Source organism: Lynx rufus, unplaced genomic scaffold, assembly GCF_022079265.1.
Source record: "Lynx rufus isolate CCGP_SWC_20201006 ecotype Redwood Valley unplaced genomic scaffold, mLynRuf1.p SCAF_1, whole genome shotgun sequence".
NCBI classification, from domain to species: Eukaryota; Metazoa; Chordata; class Mammalia; order Carnivora; family Felidae; genus Lynx; species Lynx rufus.
Genome location: NW_025814823.1, coordinates 169,048,855 through 169,073,775, shown reverse-complemented (window position 1 = coordinate 169,073,775; position 24,921 = coordinate 169,048,855). Strand labels below are relative to the sequence as shown.

At 34.8% G+C, this 24,921-nt stretch overlaps 1 protein-coding gene across 1 annotated transcript in view; it reads right to left on the bottom strand.

Annotated features, from left to right (window-relative positions):
* Positions 1–24,921, bottom strand: part of FER (FER tyrosine kinase) — a 404,717-nt gene that overhangs the window by 301,264 nt on the left and 78,532 nt on the right. Inside the window, exons 7-8 of the mRNA XM_047090128.1 lie at positions 17,572–17,694; positions 3,931–4,120 (exon numbers count right to left, since the gene is read on the bottom strand). Coding sequence (XP_046946084.1) covers positions 3,931–4,120; positions 17,572–17,694 — 313 coding nt within the window. The remainder of the gene's footprint in view (positions 1–3,930; positions 4,121–17,571; positions 17,695–24,921) is intronic.

Genomic DNA, 24,921 nt, shown 5'->3' with positions numbered 1-24,921 from the left:
TAAAAAAAAAAAAAAATAGTAAAGTCAGCTAATGATACTCAGGGATTAGAAAATTCTGGTATTTCCATCAGTATCCAAGGACAGTCAACAAAGAGTTCACCTTCCTAATATTTTCCAAAAGGCAAATTCCTCTGTCCTGCACAGCTAGAATTGAAGGATAAAATAAAATAAAATAAAATAAAATAAAATAAAATAAAATAAAATAATCCTTGGGTTTAGAGAACATTTAGACAACTCAAAATGCCTTTAGAATTATCAGCAGCACGTTTAATCTGTCAACAACCCAATTAGAAAAGAAAGGATTTCTCTTCTAATTCAGTATTTCCCAGAGTATATTCCATTGCACTATGGTCCCTTTAGGATACTCTCTGAAAAGGAATTAGGTCAATATTTTCAGAGACACTACATCCCATGCTATACTTCCCTTCATAGGCAATGGATATTAAAAGTTCCAAAAAACCTGCAGTTAGTACAAAGGTTTCTTTTGCCTTAATCCAGCATGTCCCAAATTCTAGAACTCATTTCTCCTTGGAATACTTGAAGGACACCAAATTACCTTGATTTTCTACTACCTCACTGGTCACTCCTTAGTCTCCCACCAGGTCTTCCTTTTCTAGACCACCTAACTTGAAGTGCCCCAGAGTTCAGTCCTTGATTCTCTTTTCTTCTCTATTCTCTCTCACTTGGTGACTGCCTATAGTCAAATGATTTTATTATTTTTTTAATGTTTATTTGTTTTTGAGAGAGAGAGAGAGAGAGAGAGAGAGAGAGAGGCAGAGCGTGAGCAGGGGAGGGGCAGAGAGAGAGAGGGAGACACAGAATCACCCACATGGAGACAAGGAAATATTATAAACTACTCAGAGAACAAAAGATTTACTAGCTAAGATTTTCAAAACCCAAGTAAAAGAAAAAACTTCAGAAGTTCCTCTGAAAGAATGCATATACACATAGTTATTAAGAATCAAGAAAGGGTCCTGGTACATATAGGATAATACTTATTATCATATAGGATAGTAAAGGAGTCACAGAATACGAAGCAGACTCCAGGCTCTGAGCTCTCAGCACAGAGCCCCATGCTGGGCTCAAACTCACCAGCTGTGAGATCATGACCTGAGCCAAAGTCGGATGCTTAACCGACTGAGCCACCCAGGCATCCCTAGTCAAATGATTTTAAATACCATGTGATACCTAGACTCTCAAATTTATATCTCCAATCCAAATCGCACTCCTGAACACAAGGCCCAAATACCAAATTTTGACAATGACTTGTTTTTTTAGAAAGACAAACTGAAATCTTGCTCTGCCTCATCCTAGTTACTTAGGTATATCTTTCCATTCACTCGAAACAAATTGTATTCCTGTAGTTCTCCTGCTAAAAACCTTAAAATCATCCTTGACTATTCTCTCTCATAACTCACATTTAATCCATAGGAAATCTCCTGGGCTCAACCTTCAAAATACATCCAGAAGCTAAACACTTCTTGCTACTTCCCATGCTACCATCCTTGCCCAAACCATGATCTTCTATAATGTGGGTTATTGCAATAATCTCATTCTTCCATCCTTATTCCCTTAAGTGAATTCTCAACATAGTTGCTGCAGCAATCCATCTAAATAAAAAGTCAGAGCATGTCATTCCTCTGTTATTACTCTCCACCCTAGTGGCTTCCCATTTCACTCAGAGAAAAGTCATAAGCCTTAATTATGGTCCACAAAGCCCCAAGGTCTACTCCCTAATACTTCTCTAATCTCATTCCCCATACTCTCACCTTCCCCTCCACTCAGACTTCCTTAATCATACCTTGAATAGTCCAACATGCTCCTGCATTATAGCCTTTGCAACACGTGCACCCTCTGACTGAAATGCTCTTTCCCCAGAAATGAAGGGGTGTAGTAGCTGCCTGTCTCCAGTCTTTGTTCAAATGTCAACTACCCAATGATAGTTATTCTGACTTGAATTTAAAATTGTGTCCCAACTTCTAGGCCCCCAACCCTCTACCCTGCTCTGTTTCTATTTCTTGGCATTTAGCATCTTCCAAAATAGTATATAATTTATTACTCATTTATTAACTGCCACTCACTACAGAATGTGACCTCTAAGAGAGGTTTTTTTAATTAGTTTTATTCACTGATGTATCTTAAGCCATCTAGAAATGTCCTTGACTCAATAAATATTGCTCAAATGAATAAATGAAACATACTTATGCCCAGACAATAGAGAATTTCTGCACAGTACTTAATATTTATCATTCTCTCCTTGGAATTTTGGCCAAAATTAGACCTAGTTTTAAAAAAAGACATTAAGATGGCTTCTCCTGACACAAATGATTATGTTTTCTGCCTCCACAGTTTTTTTTAGATTTCTGTAAGTAAATAGATGGGCTTTCACTGTAATTGAATTAATAGAGCCAAAATAAACATCAACACCTCTAAGAACCTGACTATACAATCCTAACTCTGATTATACATTTTAATCCCATGTATAAGAATACACAATCAAGGCGCCTCGGTGGCTCAGTTGGTTGAGCATCTGACTTCGGCTCGTCATGATCTCACTGTCCGTGAGTTCAAGCCCCACGCCGGGCTCTGTGCTGACAGCTCGGAGCCTGGAGCCTGTTTCAGATTCTGTGTCTCCCTCTCTCTCTTCACCCTCCCCCACTTCGCTCATGCTCTGTCTCTCTGTCAAAAATAAATAAACATTAAAAAAAATTTTTTAAATGAATACATAATCTGTGGCCCATCTTAGTGGTACAGTTCTTTAAGGCACTCCTCCACAAAAGCATTCACTACTGAAGCATAAGTGTATTGGTTAACACTGCCATTAATTTGAGTCATGTAACTCATAGATTAACATGGCTCAATTAATAACAAAAATGGGAACAACCATAATAATTTAAATATTTCATATTCATTTATCACATTTTCAAATACTGCCTTTTCTTTCAATAGAGACATCTGAATATGTTTAATAATCAAGTTATACTATTCAGAACCACATAAACTAAAAATGACTAAAATATCAGCTATAGCATCATCAACTATGATAGTTCTATTTATGGACCACATACAGCTACTCACAGAAAAAGCCAAGGACATACCTCAGGCTTTTTTAGCCTGGGCACTACTGATATTTTGAGTTGGATACTTTTTTGTTGGGGATATGAAGGCAAAGGTTGTCTTGTGCATTATAGGATGTTTAGAGGCATCAGTGGCCTCTACCCATCAGATACCACTAACTGTAACAACCAAAAATATCTGGAGACATTGCCAGATGTCCCCTGGAGGGCAAAACTGTCCTCTTGGTGAGAACCACCAACCTAAGATGGAAAGGAAGAAGGAAAAAAGGAAAGAAGAGAGGGAGGGAGGGAGGAAGGGAGAGAAGGGGAGGGAAAGTATTTATACTAGGCATTCTTAAATAGGTCATGAAAATATAAAATGTAGTTGAATTTCTAGTTGGTGGGTTTGAATGTGTTTACTGTAGTTTAAGAATATAAGTAAAAAAATCTATTTTTAAACAAAATCAAATGTGTTGTGAAAATAATAAATATATCATCAATCTCAGACAAATAAGATTCTACTGTTCTTAAGAAGAAAAAAATAATAAATAGCTTTCTCCTTATTTCTTACTTCTATCTTAGTAATAACACCCTACCCTCTGTCTTCCAGGAATAAAAACATTTGCAGTCTTTGTATTCAGTTTTAAAGGCCAGAGAAGAGCTTTTCCTCTGACTCTACAGGTGGTTCCCAAAAATGTTCTCCAGGTGACCTGACATGACTGACAAATCTATTTTGCATTTACAAACAAGTTTAACAGGGCTTGCATATTAACAAGAAAAACAACTTGTCATAGCAAAAGAATTAATTTTTATATTCATTTATTACCTAGATACTTCTCTTTCAAGTTTCTCATTTGATTACTCTTTGGCTTACCATAGATGTAACTGATCGTGCATCTTCTTCATAATTTACTACTGGAGGTGGCTCTTTCCCATCGTTTTCTTGTACTTTTTGTTCTAGTAATTCTTTCTGTGCTGAAAACTTTGCCTCAGTGCATCTCAACTGCTGGACTGACTGTTTCAGCTCTTCAAGTGACTGTTTCTGGCTTAGCAGAAGCACAATACTGAAAAAGAACACATTAAATATAAATTAGTTCAACTTCTTTAAGAAACAGAGCCTTTCAAGGAAACTATACATGTATTACGCTTCTGCTTCCTTTCATTTTCACCTTTATAACAGTCCTTCAGAATCATTAGAATGATAAAACCAAACAGCTTTCGCATCATCACGATAGTTACTAAATGTTAGCATTAGCAAAATGGAAGAAAATATTTGGAAGCAAAAAACAAATTCAAGATGCTTTGAAATATATTATAATGTATGGTGTTCATTTTACTTTACAACTAAGCCATCTACCTCACAGAGTACACACACTTAGGTTGAGAAGTGTAGAGCCTAAAATGAATTAATATGACTAAAGCAGAATCTCAATTTACTTCAAATCTCAAATGGAATATAGCTGAAGTCAGATCTGTGCCTCAGGTAAAATAAACCAAATCAAAGTGACAACCTGGGAAGAAGCTGTGTTTATTTTGTGAGGGGTGTGTTTTAAGAGTTGAAGAAAGCTGTTCTGATGAGGACTGAGGACTGAGCTGTCACTGAGGAAATGAGCATAAGTCCCCAGATCTTTCCAATACATCACTATAAAGATAATATACTTCCCCAGTTCTTTACAGAACTACATAGGCCACATGTTGCCTTTCTGTGACCTTTTATACCTTGAAATCTGCCCCAAAGGGAATTTCAAACTAATTCACCCACATTAAAGCCACAAGAAAACAGGGAGTGGTGATGGGGAACAAACACCTCTAGAAACACTGTTATATATAGTATACTAATATCTTAAAGAACTGTGCCATGTACCATTGAAAATAGGTAATTAATATGTAAGTGACAACAGACTGTCAATAAGGGAAAACTTCAAAACTGGACAATAAGATCAGAAAATGTTACTTTCTTAAATTGGAATTTATATGGATCGATACTAATTGAATAAGTAATCATAGGCAGAAGAAATGCCCACTAAGAGAGATCTGTTTATACATACAATGTTGATCAATATTTTGAAAACTCAATTTCAATCAAATTGAACAGGGTACAACCTCAGGGAATGCTATTAGGAGAGCTAAAATCTCCTCATTATACTGCAATGAGTTTCAGGTGAAACTGACAAAAAGAGAACTCAGGTGGAGAATTGAGTGAAATTTGGGAAAAGAATTAATGAGCAAAGTTTTTGTTTTAATGTTTATTTATTTTGAGAGAGAAGGTGAGCAGGGCGAGAGAGAGAGGGGGAGAGAATCCAAGCAGGCTCTGTGCTGTCAGCACTGAGCCTGATGCAGGGCTCAATCTCATGAACCATGAGATAATGACCTGCGCTGAAATCAAGAGTCAGATGCTTAAATGAGACACCCAGGCAGCCCAAGATTATTTATAACAGAAACCTAGCAATGTTCAAAAGACAAATCCCCTAACCAGTCGAGTTCATGGCCAAAGTAATGAAGAAGGATATACCATACTGTCAGAGCTCATTACTACCTCCCAAGTAAAATCATCATGGCATAATGGTAAGAGTATAATTATATCAAATGAGAACAGATTCAATTTAATGGCTTAATCATGTTGATTTTCTCATCTTCAGTTTTAGCATGGGAAAAATTGATAATAATACCAAATTGTCAGGGTTGTTCTGAATACAATGAGATAATATTTAAAAACTTGTTAGCATAGTGCCTCCCATCAAGTAAGAATTCAGTAAGTAGCAATTATCATTTATATCATCATCATTCAACAGTCCGTGAACTGTGTTCTAAATCCACACAGATTTCCTGATAAATTCCTGCTGGTTTGCATATTAAGTAGTAAGTCCTTTCTTCATAATAAATTGGTTAAAGATCTTTTTCTCTGTGAATCTCTTCACAGAAAGTTCATTTTTAAAGGTCACTTTTGTGAACACAAATTCATAAGGACTGAGTTCTGGAAAAAATTACACCCATATGAACTTAAAGCTTCTTGAAGGTTCCTTCTTTGTATCTCCTCACCACCAAAAGAATCGCATGACAAAAGGATAGGGCACAATTTAAAATGTACCAGGTAAGATGGTAAAAACATGTATTTATGTATCTTCAGAATGAGTCCAAAAAAGAGGGTGAATGATTTCACAAAAGTATACCAATTAATAGGAAATTATACTTGAAAATAATAATGCTCTAAAACCATTACTACTACCATTAACCTTCTGTAAATCAAATTCCTAAAGACCAATAGGGAAAAATGCAAAATAAAAAAATAATAATAATTAAAGGAATGAAAATAAACTTCAAAAATAAAATATGAAATAACTAATAAGGAGCGATAATTACAAAATAGTAAATATGAATAGAACATTAGGACAAAAAGTTCAAAGAAATACATTTATGGGAGCAAAACACCTACATTTGATTATCTCTTCAACTGTATAGCAGGCCCCCAAAAACGACTACACCCTTCTCTCCAGAACCTAGGAATATGTAACCTTATATAGCAAAGGGAGTTTTGTAAGTTAAGGATGGTGGAATGGGGAAGTTATTTTAGATTATCCAGGTGAGCCCAATATAAACATAAGCATCTGATAAGAGAAAAGTAAAAGGGACAATGTCAGAGAAGACAATGTGACCAAAAAACAAAAGGGGGGGGGGGGGGAGAAAAGGCACTGTGATGTGGAGCCAAGAGCCAAGGAATAAGGAAAGTCTCTAGAAGCTGGATAAACAGAAAAGTGGATTCTCCCCAAGAACCTGCAGAAGAAATCAGCCCCATCAACAACTTGCTTTTAGGCCCACAAGACTCATTTCCAACATCTGATCTCCAGAAATATAAGAGAATACATTTATGTTGTTTTAAATTACCAAGTTTGTGGCAATTTATTACAGCAGGAATAGAAAACTAACACAAACCCTAAGAGAGATGATACCTGTTTTTGGTCCATTTTAAATGACTAAACTAGGGGCACCACCCATTTTTTGTTGTTGTTTGTGTATTTATTTATTTATTTATTGAGAGAGAGACAGCAGGTTAGGGGCAGAGGTGGAAGAAGAGGGAGAATCCCAAGCAGTCTCTGCAATGTCAGCACAGAGCCTGATGTGGGGCTTGAACTGCGAACCATGAGATCATGAGCTGAACTGAAATCAAGAGTCGGCCCACTTAACTGACTGAGCCACCCAGTTGCCCTGGGTGTTCAACTGCTGCTTTCAGCTCAGGTCATGATCCCAAGGTCCTGGGACCAAGCCCTACCTCAGGCTCTGTGCTGAGCATGGATCCTGCTTAAGATTCTCTCTCCTTCTGCTCCTCTCCCCTGCTCATTCTCTCTCTCTACCTAAAATAATTTTTTTTAATGGCTGAAATATAAGAAACATTATATGGTTGTATAGTATGCATAGCCAGTAACAACTAGGATATAGACTTAAGAGAAAAATATTAAAGAGTTAGAAGTATTTTTCAACCAGAGAATGACTGTATCACATAAATTAGTTTTAGCTTCATTAAATACTAAATAAAATTTTTAAGGGATTAAACCATTACAGAAAGTTGAAATAAAAAAAAAAAGAATAGAAATACCGGACAATCCAGCAATTCCAAATCTGGATATTTACCCAAAAAAAACAAAAACAATAATTCAAAAAGATACACACACTGCATTTTCACTGCAGCATTATTTACAATAGCCAAGATATGGAAGCACCCTAAGTGTCCATCAATAATGAATGGATAAAGACAATGTGGTGTCGTGTGGATATATATTATTCAAATATATATAAATATATATATAAATTTATAAAATATATATAAAAATATACACCTACATAATGAAACATATACTCAGCCATAAAAAAAGAATGAAACTTGACTTTTTTTTTTAACAGAAAGAAATAGCAAGCATATGAGTGGGGAGAGAGAGAGAGAGAGAGAGAGAGAGAGAGAGAGAGAGAGAGAATTTTAAGCAGGCTCCATGCTCACGGTGGAGCCCTATGCGGGGCTCAATCCCATGACCCTGAGATTATGACCTGAGCAGAAATCAAGAGTCAGATGCGCAACCAACTGAGCCACCCAGGTGCCCGAAATCTTGCCATTTGTGACAACATGGATGGACCTAGAGGGTATTATGCTAAGTAAAATAAGTCAGGCAGAGAAAAGCAAACACCGTATGACTTCACTTATATGTAGAGTCTAAAAAACAAATCAGAACAGAAACAGAAATGAACTCATAAATACAGAGAGAAAACTGGTGGTTACAGAGGGGAGGGGGTAGGAGGACAGGAAAAATATGCAAAGGGAGTTAAGAGGTACAAACTTCCAGTTATAAAACAAGTAAGTCATAGAGGTAAAGTACAGCAGAGGAAATACAGTCAATAGTATTGTAATAACTTTATATGGTGATAGTAACTAGATTTATCATAGTGACCATTTTGTAATGTAAACAAATGTCGAATCACAATGTTGTACACATGAAACTAACAATGTTGTATGTCAACTATACTTCAATAAAAATAATAAATTAATGAATTAAAAAATTTTAAACCACATGTAAAGTTTAGAGAAAAGGCTCTTTTTAAACATGACTTCTCATGGCATTTATAATCTCTATACTAAACTATTTCACCTTTACTTTACCCTGAATAATAAATAGGGTCTTCCAAAATGATAAACATAAAGGAGAAAAGTTAGTATTTTCAACAAATGGTACTGCACAAGTGGTCATCCATATGCAAAAAATGAATCAAAAACAGACCTTATATCATTCATAAAAATTAACTCAAAATGGATCAGACATAAAAGTAAAACATAAACTACAAAACTCCTAGAGGATACACAGGAGAAAACATACATGACATTGGTCTGGTGAGAGCTTTTTTGAGATAAAACATCAAAGGCACAACCTGTGAAAGAAATAATTGATAAACTGCAGTTTATGAAAATTAAAAACTTTTGCTCTGTGAAAGACAGTGTCAGGAGAACAGTAAGATAAGCCATAGACAGGGAGAGAACATAGGAAACACATACGTCTGATAAAAGACTATTATTCAAAATACACAAAGATCTCTTCAATGTCAACAATAAGAAAACAAACAACCTGATTTAAAAAACAGGTCAAAGACTTAACAGACACCTCACCAAAGAAGATATGCTCATGGAAAATAAGTATATGAAAAGATGCCGCACACCATGTGTCCTCAGTGACATGCAAATTAAAACAACAATGAGATACCTCTATCCAGTGATGAGATGACCAAACTCTAAAACACAGACAACATCAAATGCTGACAAGGATGTGGAACAATAGAAGCTCTCATTCATTACTGGTGGGAATACAAAATGGTGCAGCTACTCGAAAAGATGGTTTGGCAGTTACTTACAAAAGTAAAAATACTCTTACCATATGATCAAGCGTCACACTCCTTTATTTACTCAAAGGAATTAAAATTTTGCATCCACACAAAAGCCTGCACACAGATGTACATAGAGCAGCTTTATTCATAATTGCCTAAACTTGGAAGCAACCAAGATGTCCTTTAGTAGGTGAATGGATAAATAAACTGTGATTCATCCAGACAATGGGATATTATTCAGCACTCAAATGAGCTACCAAGCTACAAAAAGACATGGAGGAAACTTAACTGCATATTACTAAGTGAAAGAAGCCAATCTGAAAAGGCTACATAATGTCTGATTCTAAATATATGACATTCTGGAAAAGGCAAAACTATGGGGAAAATAAAAAGATCAGCAGTTGACAACAGTTGAGAATTGGGGCAGGGGGATAAATAACTGGAGCACAGAGGCTTTCTGGCAAAAATTATGCTGTATGGTACCATAATGATAGATACATGTCATTACACATTGTTCAAACTGACAGGAGTGAAATGTAATTTAAATTAAGGACTTTGGGTGTTAACGATGTGTCACTGTAGGTTCATCAATTGTAACAAATATAACACTCTGGAGAGATATTGAAAACGGGGGAGGATATACATGTGTAGGGTCAAGGATATATGGAAAATCTCTGAACCTTCCCCTCAATTTTGCTATGAAAGTTAAACTACTCTAAAAAATAAAGTCTCAATATAAAAAAAATGAGGTATCAGTACACATCTATTAGAATGGCTCAAATACAATAAGATGACCACACCAAATGCTGCCAAGGATGAGGAGAAAAAGATCACGCATACACTGCTAGTAGGAAACCAGCAATTGCACTCATGGGTATCCCAGAAAAATTAAAACTTACATTCACAAAAAAAGCTGTACATGAATGCCTGAAGCATCTTTATTTGTAATAGTCAAAACCTGGAAACAAATCAGATGTTCTTCAAAGGGTGAATGATTAGACAAATGAGTTGAATTGTGTCCTCTAAGAAGAGATGTTCAAATCCTAACCCTAAGAACCTCAAAATGTGATCTTATTTGGAAATAGGGTTCTTGCAGATGTAATTAATTAAGATGAGGTGATACTGGAGTGGATTTGGGCCTTTAATTCTTATGACTGGTGTCCTTGTAAGAAGAAGAAAATCTGATACTGAGAAGAGTACCCAGAATACCACCAGGAGATGGAGGCAGATTGAAGTGATGCTTCTATAAACCAAGGAATGCCTAGGTTTGCCAGCTATTAGGGAAGCTAGGAGGGAGGCAAAGAACAGATTCTCCCTCAGAGCCATCAGAAGAAACCAGCCTGCCAACACTTCATTTAAGAATATGAAAGAATAAATTTGTTTAAGCCACCAAGTATGTGGTACTTTGTAATGGGAGCCCTAGAAAACTAACATACACACCATGGAATACTACTTAATAATGAAAAGGAATGAAAGTGCCTGGATGAATTATGATGAATATAAAAAGGCAATCTCAAAAGGTTATATACAATGTGATTCCATTTATATAATATTCTTGAAAAGACAAAATTGCAGAAATGGAAGACAGTTGCCAGGAGTTAAAAAAAAGGGTGTGAGATGGAAGGCAGTGTAGCTATAAAAATGTAATACGAACGATCCTTGCAATGATGAAAATGTTCTGTTCCATTACTGTATCAATGTCAATATTTGGATTATAATATTATATTATAGTTTTGCAAGATGGGGAGATGTAAGCATAGGGGAGATGTGAGCATAGGGTACATGGGATCTCTCTGTATTGATTCTTACAACTATAGGTCAATCTGTAATTACATGAAAATAAAAACTTTAATTAAAATGTATATCAGTGCTGCTGCATCATGCTTCCTCTGGTTAGGTGAGGTTTTATCATCTCATATGCCTTGGGTTCTTAAATAATCTGTTTTAGAGATAGGCCTTTTTTATTCTCCTCTCAGGAGTTCCAAATAATTATATTGTATCATATTGGCAATCACTTAGTCATTCTGAGACACTATCCTAATACCAAAAATTAGGGTTAAAATATAAATTTATGGGTTTTAGTTTAGTGGTTTGGAAAAACAATGAGATTCGGTGGGGAGGTAGATGCTGTATAGTATGGCTGTAGTCCTAACTTTTTTTTTAATTTTTTTAAAACATTTATTCATTTTTTGAGAGACAGAGAGAGAGCACAGCAGGGGAGGGGCAGAGAGAGGGGGAGACACAGAATCTGAAGCAGGCTCCAGGCTATGAGCTGTCAGCACAGAGCCCAACGCGGGGCTTGAACTCATGAAATGCCAGATCATGACCTGAACCAAAGTCGGATGCTTAACCGACTGAGCCACCCAGGCATCCCTAGTCCTAACTGTCTTTAATCAACATGTCTGGTCATGAAATTAATAAGCAACATTAGCTACTTCCAATTAATCTCATTGAGCTTTATGTATAATGATATAGTTTCACATAAACATCTTGCTTTTGTTCAATAGTTACTTTTTTAAAAGTATTACTGTAATCACTATACCAGACAATATTAATGATTTTTTATGCTTATAATACCATTGAGCAAACAAGTTATACATATTATAAGAAAAAATTATAGAAAATAAATGATTGTATAACACAATAGGAAGCCCTAAATAAATTTAAAACCTAGATGAGATCAGAACCTTTACATATGCAACTTACTCCCTATCTCTGAGTACTCTTTCCATGCATTTGTCACACGCAGTGGGGGGGCAACTTCTGTCCTTCAAAGCTAGTAAAAATGCCAATTTCTGGGAGACCCCAGAGTACCTATCTTAAGTAGGTGTTCCTCTATTATTCTTTTATCTGAACTCCTTATTTTATAGCAATTATCATAATGTTAATTTCTTGTTCATATTAGTCTACTCCACAAAAGTGTAAGCTTCATAAGACATGGGACAATAAATATCTTACCCTTCATTGTATTCATAGCACCTAGCAGACATGCAATAAATGTTATTGAATGTATTGTCTATTTAGGTAGGACAACTTTGTTTGTAATATACATAATTTTTAAATCTGGAGACAAAAATAAAAGGTCCCTGAATTTGCACACTATACAATACTGTAGATAACTTAAGTCTTACCTGAACTGTAAGGTAGATGTGACATTTTGCAAGTCTCTTAAAATTTCTGGGCCTCAGATGTTACATAATTTAAAAGACAAGGAGGTTGAAACAAATAATCTCTTAAGATTCTGCATGGCTTTGGGGCACCTAGGTGTCTCAGTCAGTTAAGTGTCTGACTTTGGCTCAGATCATGATCTCATGGTTCATGGATTCAAGCCCCACATTGGGCTCTGTGCTGACTCTGGAGCCTGCTTCAGAGTCTGTCTCTCTCTTGCACATGCACTCTCAAAAGTAAATAAGAAACATTTTTAAAAATAAAAAAAAAAGATTCTGCAAAGCTGTAAGAGTTATGACTTTATAACATATAAAGTATTTTTAAGTATTAAGTGATAATAGTACAAAACAACACAAAATCAAATAATCATTCACTTTTTGGAAGTTAAGCCAAGCATTAAAACCAGTAGTAATATTACTTGCTCTTTATGCCCCTGAGTCATAAATGACATATGCATGATGTATTTTCCCATAAACTATTTTCTAATACAGTAGTCAAGGGTCATAAATCAGGAGAAGATTGATATTACTTCCATTTGAATAAATATGCTTTAGAAGTAATGAGTAAAGTTATGTATACTACAGTGACACTTTGTGTTGTATTAAAATTATACCATTTCAAGTGGTTGGTTTTATTCCTTTTACTCTATTTTTTAAAATATAATTCTACAATAGCTACATTTCAGTTGAGACCTGCATTATTTATATAAGCTAAAACTCTACTCTTGTTAGTGTGAATTTAATGTCACATAAAAACCATTCTTTAAGTTTATTGTTCACTATATATTATTCAATTATAGGAATGAAAGCTATCAAATAATTTCTCATATAATTTATTTTTTCCACCGTTACTATAAAATGTTTTAGAGACATTTATGTTAAATTCAAATTTAAAGGTTTTAACTTTAGTTCCTTATTATTTCAATAGAACGAACAATGCTTTCTGTTAGGTAAAATTTCAGTATAACTGCAATAATTTAAAAGTGTAAATATCGGGGAGCCTGGGTGGCTCAGTCGGTTGAGCGTCCGACTTCGGCTCAGGTCATGATCTTGCGGTTCGTGAGTTCAAGCCCCGCATCAGGCTCTGTGCTGATGGCTCAGAGCCTGGAGCCTGTTTCAGATTCTGTGTCTCCCTCTCTCTGACCCTCCCCCGTTCATGCTCTGTCTCTCTCTGTCTCAAAAATAAACGTTTAAAAAAATAAATAAATAAAAATATCTAACTTATAGGATATTTTTAGTATTTGTGAAGAACTGTGGTTCTGTCTTATTGTTTTTAATACTTCCAATTAACAGCATATGAAGCTGAAAAAGCATTGCAGAGTAAAAATTATTGTAAATCTACTTCTAAAACTACATTGAAATTGCTTTTAATTATGTAAGTGTATTTAAATATATATGTAGATTTACACACATATATGAAGGAAATGTTTATGAATTATTAAGAAACTGAAATGCAAATATTTCCACTAGAACCCTTTTCAGGTTATTTGCTAAGCAAAAAAAAAAAAAAATTTAAGTTTATTTATTTATATTTTTGAGACAGAGCACAGGGAAGGGGAAGAGAGAAAGGGAGACAGAGAATCTCAAACTCATGAATAGTGAGATCATGACCTGAGCCAAAATCAAAGAGTCAAATGCTTAACCGACTGAGCCACCCAGGCACCCCATTCAGCAAAATATTTTAACATATAAATCAAAGACAAACTTCAACCCTACTAATATCTAAATTAATGAAATTTCATAATGACTGCTTAGTTATATAAATGTGCTTAACATTTTCAAGATTATGCTATGAAGCTGATAATAACAACTCCATAACAAAGAGCTAAACAGAACTCATCCCCTGAATTGTATGACATACTTATCTCTTCTAACTTATCCTCATAAGAACACTATTAAAAGAATAAGATCAAGCAGATGCTGTGATCAAAAAGATGCTGTAGAGTCAAGAACTCATGTGTTTTCTACCACTGACTAGATATGTAATTATAATATTTTTTAATTCTCTAAGTCTTAAAGGGAAAATACAGGCAAATACACAAAAGGAGTAGTGAAGCTAACATTCAGTGTGGTAATATATATAAAACATCTGGCATAACATGTGGAACTGAGTAAGAACTCAGGAAATGCTATTTCCCAGATATCCACCACTCTTCAAGCCTCCTTTCTTTATACTCCCATTATCATCTCCTGATAAATATAAATAGGTGTAAGAGAGTGGATCACATTCATTATGTAGATGAAAAGAGAGTCAAAGATTTGAGTCACGAAAACAACAAAAATCAAAGAATCTCACAATTTCTAGATTAAGATAACCCCTTAAAGATTGTCTCTTTCAACAACGTAGACATGCTAATGAGAGGGTCAGCCATCTTATGGTCTTTCTCTATACCTACTAAATTTTAAAACAGGAGTCATTTACAATGTGTGTATTTACAAAACCATAAAAAAATAGAACCACTTGGTTATCTGTAAACAAATGAAGAGATTATTCCCAAAGACAGAAAAGCAAAATATAATTCTTTTTTGAATTTTATATGGGTAATGTTTGATACATTTTGTTTTTACAACCCAAATAGAATCTTCTATTAACACAATACTAAAATTTTCCAGACATATTAAAGGAATGCCCAGAATAACTCAAATTTTCCTGTTCTCATCTTTAAAAAGCTCATTGATTCTAATATAATATTTAATACCAAGTTGTAATAAGAGCTATAGTATAAGTGGGAGAGGTAGGCCCCTAATATTCTAAGGTGTATAATAAAATAGATTATGTTGCCATTCACTGAAATAAGGAATATAAGAGTGAACTAGGTTGAATTGGGTTGGGCTGTATTGAAATTTTTTTTATATATGAACTTTTGTTTTGTTTTGTCTTGTTTTAGAGAGAGAGAAACAGCACAAGTGGGGGGGGCAGAAGGAGAAAGACATAGAGATAGAGAGAGAGAGACAGACAGAGAGAGAGAGAGAGAGAGAGAGAGGATCTCAAGCAGGCTCCACGCTCAACACGGAGCCAGACATGGGGCTCAATCCCACCACCCTAGAATCATAACCTGAGCCGAAATCATGAATCAGACACTCAACTGACTGAGCCCCCCAGGCATCTCTGTGTTGAGACTGTTAATTCAACCTTAGACATGGGAAATTTACTTCTAAGACATCCAAGGAGTTATGTCAAGTAGGCAATTGACTACATGGACATTGAGTTCAGAGGAAAAATCTGAGCAAGAGTAATAAATGTGGGTCATCATCAGGAAACCATATAGGGAGTGAATGTAGCCTAAGGCCATTCCTTGAGTAACTCCAAAATAGACTGGCTTAGTGAAGGAGAATGAGTTTATAAAGGAGCAGCCACAAAGAGAAGCAAAAGATCTGGTCCAAAACACCAACAGAGAAAAAAAAAAAAAACATGTAGTCAACAAAGTCAGACACTGAGAGAATGTCAAGTAAGATACTTGTTAAATTTAGCAATGTAGAAGTCATTGGAGATCTTACAGATACCTATTTCAGTGGTGATGAGGAATAAGCTAGATATATATGGGTTGAGAACTAAGTAGGAATTAAAGAAATGAGTGAATATAATCACTCTGAGAACAAGTATGATTAAGAAAACAATAGGCAAAGGCAGTTGGGGGAAAATATAGAAGGGTTATCTGGGGTGGGCAGAGATGTAGAAATTGTTTTAAGAATCAACACTTAAGAATATTTAACAAATGAGCACTGGGGCACCTGGGTGGCTCAGTCAGTTAAGTGTCCAACTCTTGGTTTCGGCTCAGGTCATGGTTTGTGGGGTTCAAGTGCTAACAGCACAGAGCCTGCCTGGGATTCTTTCTTTCCCTCTCTCTCTGCCCCTCCCCATAAATGCACACACATGCACTCTCTCTCTAAATAAATAAACAAAAATAAAAAAAAAATAAACAAAAATTGGATCCAATTGAGAAGAAAAGGTAAATCTAATATAAAAAATGATGTAAAATTTCTGAGAAAGTATGAGAAGACATGATACAAAAAGAGGCACAAGAAATAGACTTGAGAAAAGGAACAGTTCCTCTATGGAAGTAAGCACAGAGAATGGGTACAAACGCAGCAGATATGGATATCTAGTCACAGAAAATAAGAGAGTTGCCACCTGATGATTCTAATTTTTTTCTGTAATGTAGAAGATATTCAACTGCTGACAATGATGGGTGGAGATAAGAGGATCAGAGACTTGAAAGAAGTGGAGAATATTTTAGAAGTTATGTAGAAAGTGCAACTATAGACCAGAGAAATTCGACACATCATAATTTCCTTGAGAATCTTGATAAACCAACCCAGTTATGAGAGTATGATGGCAAGAAATGTATATACCAGTAACACCTGTTGGAGATGCAAGCAATAACCAAAGCCAGATTATAAATTTTAAGTTATAGATCAAAATTTAAACTTTAAAATGGTAGAAAACGTAATTATTGAAATCATTGAAAACAACAGTATCCACAGACAAGTAAAGTAAGAGGATCCAGGAGGATATTTACAGATCCAGAAATCAGCAAGAAACAACAACAGTAAGACAAAACAGCATAGCAAGTCTCAGAAGGATTTTTATAAGTGAAGCAGACTGCTATTTTCTAATAAGTTTGTTTCCTTCTAACACAGGGGAAGCCAATTTCTAGAGAACATTGACCTGCCTCTTTCTGAACAAGGAATTCACAGTGAATCTGGTGGACACTGATGAGATGAATAAAGACAACTTTTAACAGGATTTTTCAGAAAATAGTTCAAATTGGTAAAATATTGAGATATTTGATCAGGACACTACATTGACAAAACCCAGAATCATTTTTCCAGAGTCCTATAAAGTAACTCAGTTATACAAAGTTTTGTACTTAAAATGAAATGTCAGCTTCTAGAAATTTTATGTTCATAATACCATGTAACTGAAGCGTTCTGTAAAATTACATCAGTTAAGTTTTTTTCCTTCAAATTATTTTTGTTTTACGTACTCAGACTTCTTTTCGTAGGTCTTAGAAGATTCTTCAATTCTCTTCTCTAGCTCCAGGACAGCCTCTTCCTTGTTTAAAAGCATCTGCTGTGTCTGCATAAGTTCTTCTGCTAAGGTTTTCAACCTAGAATGATCAGTTTCCTCATTATTAGTCAATACATTATACTCACTTTATACAAACACACTAAACATTCATACATCTAAGGTGGCGATGTCCAAAGCAGTAGCCACATGTAATTTAATGTAAAGTAAATTAAAGTAAAATTTCAGTTTCTTGGTTACATTAATCATATTTCAAGTGCTAAACAGACACATGTGGCTAGTGGCAGGCAACCTTACTGGACAGTGAAGAAAAGACTATTTCAGTAATCACAAGTAGTACTCTTGGACAGTCTGAGAGTCTTAGTCATTAATAAAAAAGGGAAACAGAAACAGAAAATTTAAAAAGAAGAAAGGATTGGGGCACCTGGTGACTCAGTCGGTTAAGCGTCCGACTTCAGCTCAGGTCATGATCTCACAGTTCAGGAGTTTGAGCCCTGCATTGGGCTCCCTGCTGTCAGAGCAGAGCCCGCTTTGGATCCTCTGTCCCCCCCTCTCTGTACCCCTCCCTAGCTCATGCTCTCTCAAAAATGAATAAACATTAAAAATAATAATAAATAATAAAAAGAAAAAAAGGATTTAAGTAAATAAATACCGATAATGTTTCAGGAAGAGTGTAGTGAAAAGACCATGGTTTTTATTTTCAGACAAACATTTATTTACATTCTGGCTGTGCCACTTTTTAGAGATGCTGAGCAAGTTGCATAAGCTCATTAAATCTATTTTCTCACTTGTAATCTGAGGGCAGGAATACCTGCTTCAAAGCATTGTTTTGAGGATCAAATACAGTAATATATATGTAATGACTGGTACTTAGTAGGCACTGAGTATACGGTATCCAGGATTTCTTGCATGTATTCTCTCATTTACTTCTCACAACAACCAATCAGATAGTATTATCCTTATTTTAAAGAAGAGACAGTGAGGTTTAGCTGAATGGCAATTTAAGTGGATAGTAAGCGATTTCTCTTTTCATACACTATATTAATGCTTTAGGGATACTTTCCATATAGATATTAACACAACTAAATAAACAAAATTAATATGAACTTTAGCCCAGATCATTTTTGGTTGCATAAAATGCATTTGGTCCTGAATAGAAATATTTCTACCAAAAAAAACACAGAAAGCTATTGTATCACATTAAAATCTTTATCTTCAGCCTTTTATAGCAAAACATGAAATCCAAAATATACAAAAGAAAATATTAAATAATCCAACTCCACGAAAATGTAAATATGTTGGAAGTTAAAGAGATGATAAAGAAAGTCAAAAGCAAAAGTCAAACTGGGAAGAAATAATTTGCAGTGCAAATTACAAGCAAAAGCCCTCTTAGAAAAAAGGACAACCTAATATGAAAATGGACAAAGAACGTAACTGGAAATACAGGGCTGACTCCTTTCCTTGTAACAGCTGTATCATCAAGTTAATCACTTTACCTTCCCACCTCAGAATAAGAGAAGTATTTGTGTTGACCACTTTATGTCTCTACTGCAGTTTGTAAAGCACCTTATTCTTGTGTGACAAACAACAGCTCTAGAACCAGACACCCTCACTTTCAATATTCACTCAGCTTTTCTAAACTTCCATTTCCTCCGTTAATAAGATAGGAATCAATTTAACACCTAACTTAAAGAGTTCTTGTGATTCTGTGCATATTTTTAAGTTATTATTACAGAGTTTGAAGCATAACATGTTCTCTATATGTGTAACCTTACATTATTAACCAATTTTATTAGTTTCATTAAAAAAAAACATTTTTCTCAGAAGTAACTTTAAGTTTTGCCTTCCACCTTTAAGAATATTTTGTTAACAGTGGGTGCAAAACAATAATGTTGCTCCCAAGGCAGAGGTAGAATTGAATATATTATAAATAAGACTCAAGAACAGGTTACATTTTTTATTATTTATGCATTATTCCCAATTAAGGGCAAGTAAAATAATGGAATACTGCAAGCACACTACATAAAAAATAGAGAAGCCACGCATAATTAAAAGTTTTTCCCTTCAAAACAATGTTATTTCCAACAATGTTAATTTTTCAGAAATGTGAAAATTTTCAGTTCCATAAGAAATTAATATAAGCTTGTATTTTTTTATCATCCTTGGTACAAGAGTAAGTATGTCCATAGGCATACACATAAATATGTACATACATGTTGATTTGATGTGATTTAACAGTAGTAATATCACTACATATCAAAAAGGAAGCAAAAAATGAGAAATTCTATTATTGATTCCTTCATATTTTATCATTTGGACAAGGGAAGACATTTGATTGTGGTGAATATCAGTTTCCCTAGCACTGCCCTCTTTTTACTTTCTATTTTTACTCTGAAACAGGCTAGGTAAGGAGGAAAGAGGTGAAAGCCAGAGTCAATCAGCAAGTTTAAACTACCTTAGACCCCATTCATCATTGGTACCTCTAGCAAGGTACATATATTAAAATCCAAATCTGCTAAGATTTTCTACTTCCTTTAGTAATCACTTTAGCCTCCTGAAAAACATCACCTAAGGTTTCAAAGAGAAATTAAATTTGAGGTTTTATATAGGCTAAATTTTTTTTAGTACATGTGAGCTCATTTGTGAGAAGAATGGGTTGGTACTTTTGATTTCCCTTCTCCTCAAATTCCTGGTCTGTGCTATAACAATTTTAAACCAGAAAGAAAGAAACCTACCACAGCTTACTAGATTCCCTAAAGAGCTGGAAAGGCACTAGAAACTCAAAGGCCTAGAAGAACTAACAACACTTCTGATCCCTGGCAGGTCTGTTCTGTCAGCTAGAATTCACCACCTACTACATTTAGCAATGAAGGCCAGAAGGCCCAAGGAAGAAAGAAAGGAGATAAGAGTAAGGAAATGAGGAGAGCAGAGGGAAGAGAATAATAATATTAGCTGTTTCTACCTTTTCTAGCTCCTGATCATGTCAAGAAATTGGTACCTCTTCTTGAGGCTTTAATTTTTTGACTGCCTTAGCATAACTGACCTTTATGAAAAGTCTTTCTAAATTAAAAACAAAACAAAACAAAACTGAGTAAGGTAAGTCTTTGAAGTCAAAACTTCTTAATATTTCTACATCTCTAAAGATTCATAGTTGTAAATTCAAAGTGGAAAAGAAAAATGATCTTAGAAGAATGGAATTACATGGGGAAACCATTTTCCCTTCTTTACAACCATCCTCCTAAAAAAAACATGGAGTGAAAATCCAGTGAAGAGGAAAACACTCTAGTAATTATACTTTATGAACCGATATCATAATACCTGTTAGGATAGTTTGCAAAGCACTCTTTACCATGATGTCATTGTTATATATGTTTGTATACAAATGCACTAGTAACAGTCCAAATGGCTTATTCTTTACATCTTTAGAGTAAATGTGTTATACTTAAACAACATGACTCAAAACATTTAAATGTCATGACACTGCCTTAAAAAAAAAATTCACAAAACTGACATAATACTTAACATTTACTAAATGCCTAATAGTTTCAAGCACTTTATAAGTACTTAAATCCATAACATTCTTATAACATCATTATTATCTCCATTTACATATAAGACACTGAGCCATAGAGATTAAGGATCTTGTCCCAGGTGAAAGAGCTGGTAAGTGGAAAAACATGTCAGACTCCAGGCAGCTTAGATCCTGAGTGTATGGACTTAACAATAAATATCCTCTGTATTAGTAATTTCACCTCATAAAATTTAGTTAATGTCTATAGTTCAACAAGTACACAAAGATATAAAAACAAAGATATTTGTTGAAGCACTGCTTATAATCACAATAACGAAAGGTGAACTCTCTGTGATGCTAATAACACTTAACCTACAGGCAGCACACTTGCAAGATCTCTTCCCAGAGTCTGCACTTGCTTTTACACTGGTAAGTCACTAGAGTTTTAAGATGTCACACACACACATACACACCCACCCCAATTTTGTAAGTTTCAGCCTACCAAAATCTGTATCCACCCCTTAGCAAAAAAGAAAAAATTAGAAATAAATACCCATCTATAAATAACTACATTAAATAAACCTTATTACATGTAAGCATTAAAACACTGTGCACTATTAATATTTCGTATATATTTTAAAAAGAGGGTAATGCAAAAAAGTATGCATAGAATGAGCCCACTTAAGTCAAGAAAATTTATATACATGTGTATGTCTGTCTCTACAGTCTGGAAAAATACATGACTTTTTTAACCAATTAACACCAGAAGGTAGAAATGTATCTTTAAAAAGAACTTTGGGGCGCCTGGGTGGCTCAGTCAGTTAGACATCCGACTTCAGCTCAAGTCATGATCTCACGGTCCATGAGTTCGAGCCCCGCATGGGGTCTGGGCTGACAGCTCAGAACCTGGACCCTGCTTCAGATTCTGTCTCCCTCTCTTTCTGCTCCTCCCCCACTCGCGCACTGGTGCGCACTCTCTCTCTCTCTCAAATAAATAAAATATCAAAAAAAAATGTTTTAAGGAGAGCTTCAATTTTCACTGTACATCCTTTTTGTAAGATTTTATGGATTTTATCATCTGCAAGCATTAGTTAGATAATTTTTAAAGATTTAATGTATTTAACAAAACAAAAGCCAAAAACACTGTAGACAATAACAAATTTTCGGTACTTCTACAATAACTTTTCTATCTTCAAACCATTGGCCATCATTGTCTAAATTTTATAGCACTCTTACAGAGACCTAACTTCCTAAAAAAGTATAAATTATAAATTTCCAATGCTGTCACATTCATTGTGACATTTGGGTTAATTAAAAAAAATAATTGGAAAAGGGGTACAGCTGCCTGAAGTAACTTTTCTGACATCTCTTTTTCCCTGTTACTGCAACATAAATTGAAGAAATAAAACATTTCTTGTGATCTCTTTCTTAAAATATAATTGCAGCAGCATAGAATTTATGAATGACGTTCTATACCATGACACAAAGCTTTATTAGTTTTTCTCAAGATTAAACAGAATATAGCTCCTAATCAACCAAATGTTAGGAGTTTCTATTAAATATATTCATCTCTTAACCCACAACCTAATCTACCACCAACCAACAAATCCACCTGCCTTCTTCTGTGTGGCATGTGTCCCTTAATCAAAATATCCTTTTAACATGTCACCAGCTTCCAATATTTTACATATTTCCAAATCTTTTTATTTTTTTTAATGTTTATTTATTTTGAGACAGAGAGAAACAGAGCATGAATGGGGGAGGGGCAGAGAGAGAGGGAGACACAGAACCTGAAACAGGCTCCAGGCTCTGAGCCATCAGCCCAGAGCCTGATGCGGGGCTCGAACTCACGAACCGTGAGATCGTGACCTGAGCCGAAGTCAGACGCTTAACCGACTGAGCCACCCAGGCGCCCCCCATATTTCCAAATCTTTACCATTCACTCACACAAAAAGTATTCCCCTAACACAACCTAACATAATTGCAATATATGTTCAATCAAAGACCAAACTTGAGCTAAGACTATACATGAGAACAGCCAAAACCAAAATTGATAAAACCATAGTTCTGCTTGAAACATGGAAGTACTGCAGTATTTATCATTCCACTGATTGACAAGGTTGATTCAAACAGTCTAATGGGTTAAATTGGTGTAATTCCTTACAAGAGTCAGAAAACACTTTCTGTGAAGGTCGGAAAAATAAACATTTTAGGTTTTGCCACGAAGAGGCAAAATTATGGGTATAATGTAGGTATTAACATAACAAAAGAGAAAACAAATATTCACAAATATTTTATTGAAAAATTCAAATTGTAATAATAAATGGGTACAATTTATTGTAACACCAGTGTATTAATATTATTTTGAGGATATTTTGAGGGTAATAATATTTCCCTTCCTTGGGGTTCAAAGTTAGTGCTTATCATCAAACAACTATAAATGTACACTTGTTAAAGCAGATATATATTGAAATTTATTTCATCTTTGAAAGTGTCTTTTCACATTGATGGGTACTGCAAATATCAATATCAATCATAAGCACATGACTTTAATTGAGTACAGTTATTGCTTAGAAGGCATTTATAATATTATATTGCATGCCTTTTAGCATGTCATTACACTGCAGACACCTCACTCATAACTGAAAGTTAGGTGGAAACTCCTTAATTGCATAGTTTTATGGATTTTTAAAATGCCAAAATACTTGCATAGAGGTCCAAAACTCACTGCTAGAAATGTAGTTTAAGCTTAGAAAATAAAATATACCAGTTTCAAATTTGGTGGGAATGGTAATGCTGCTTCATGTTTTAATGTTTGATGGCATAAAAAGTATATACATAGCCTGACATTACCTGTGATTCAAATAACATTAGTTGTCATCTAAATGACTTGTACTACAGTATAAATTCTGCATACAAGCACTGTGTTACCTTGTAATTTTAGGTTGGATTCATTAAGAAAATATTCAAATCTTTAGCACATGCTAATGTTTCCAAAGCTTTTGGAATTTAGTGCTCAATAACAGTGGTTGAGGGAAATACTAATTATTTAGAACAATTTCAGTCTTGGCTCTGACACAAGAAAACTTTACTACTTCTAAACCATCAAAATTCTCTGCACAGGTTAAGTGAAGCTATTCAATTTCAGTTTTTGAAAAAAAATTCATGGAAGTGATGATGGTCAAGTCCATGAGAGCAAATGAAGGTCATTATTGACATTATTAGTTTAAGAACATATGATTAGAATCAAATATTTTCCATGAAGTACCTGCTAATGAAAAATACAATGAATAACCCTATGATTTGAACACCTAAAATCTTCACAAGCTTTGTAAATTTGCTCAACTAAGCCTCTTCCTGATCCATACATTTTTAACACCACCAGTTGTAACATATCTTAAGACGGTCCACTTCACTTTGTAGTGATTTAGTTTTTTCTCAACTTCTTTGACTATATATATATATATATATATATATATATATATATTTTTTTTTTTTTTTTTTTTTTTGCAGGGAGTTGGGAGTGGAGAAAAAGTCTCTGGAGTCTATTTATGCAGGGAGAGTGCTAGTTCATTCATGCAGTGTGGATGCTATCTGCTATGGTCAACAGGTTCCTGCTGCACAGAGTTGCCTGCTTTCTCTTCATGTCCTTGGCCTTGTTGTTTCTGGGAGACTTTTGATGGCCTTCTCATAATGGGCTTTTATTCCTTAAATTTTCCAGAATTGGTTACTTTTGCTTGCAACTAAAGAACCATAACTCATTCAGGTCCTATATGCTTATCTTCAGCCATGTTTTGT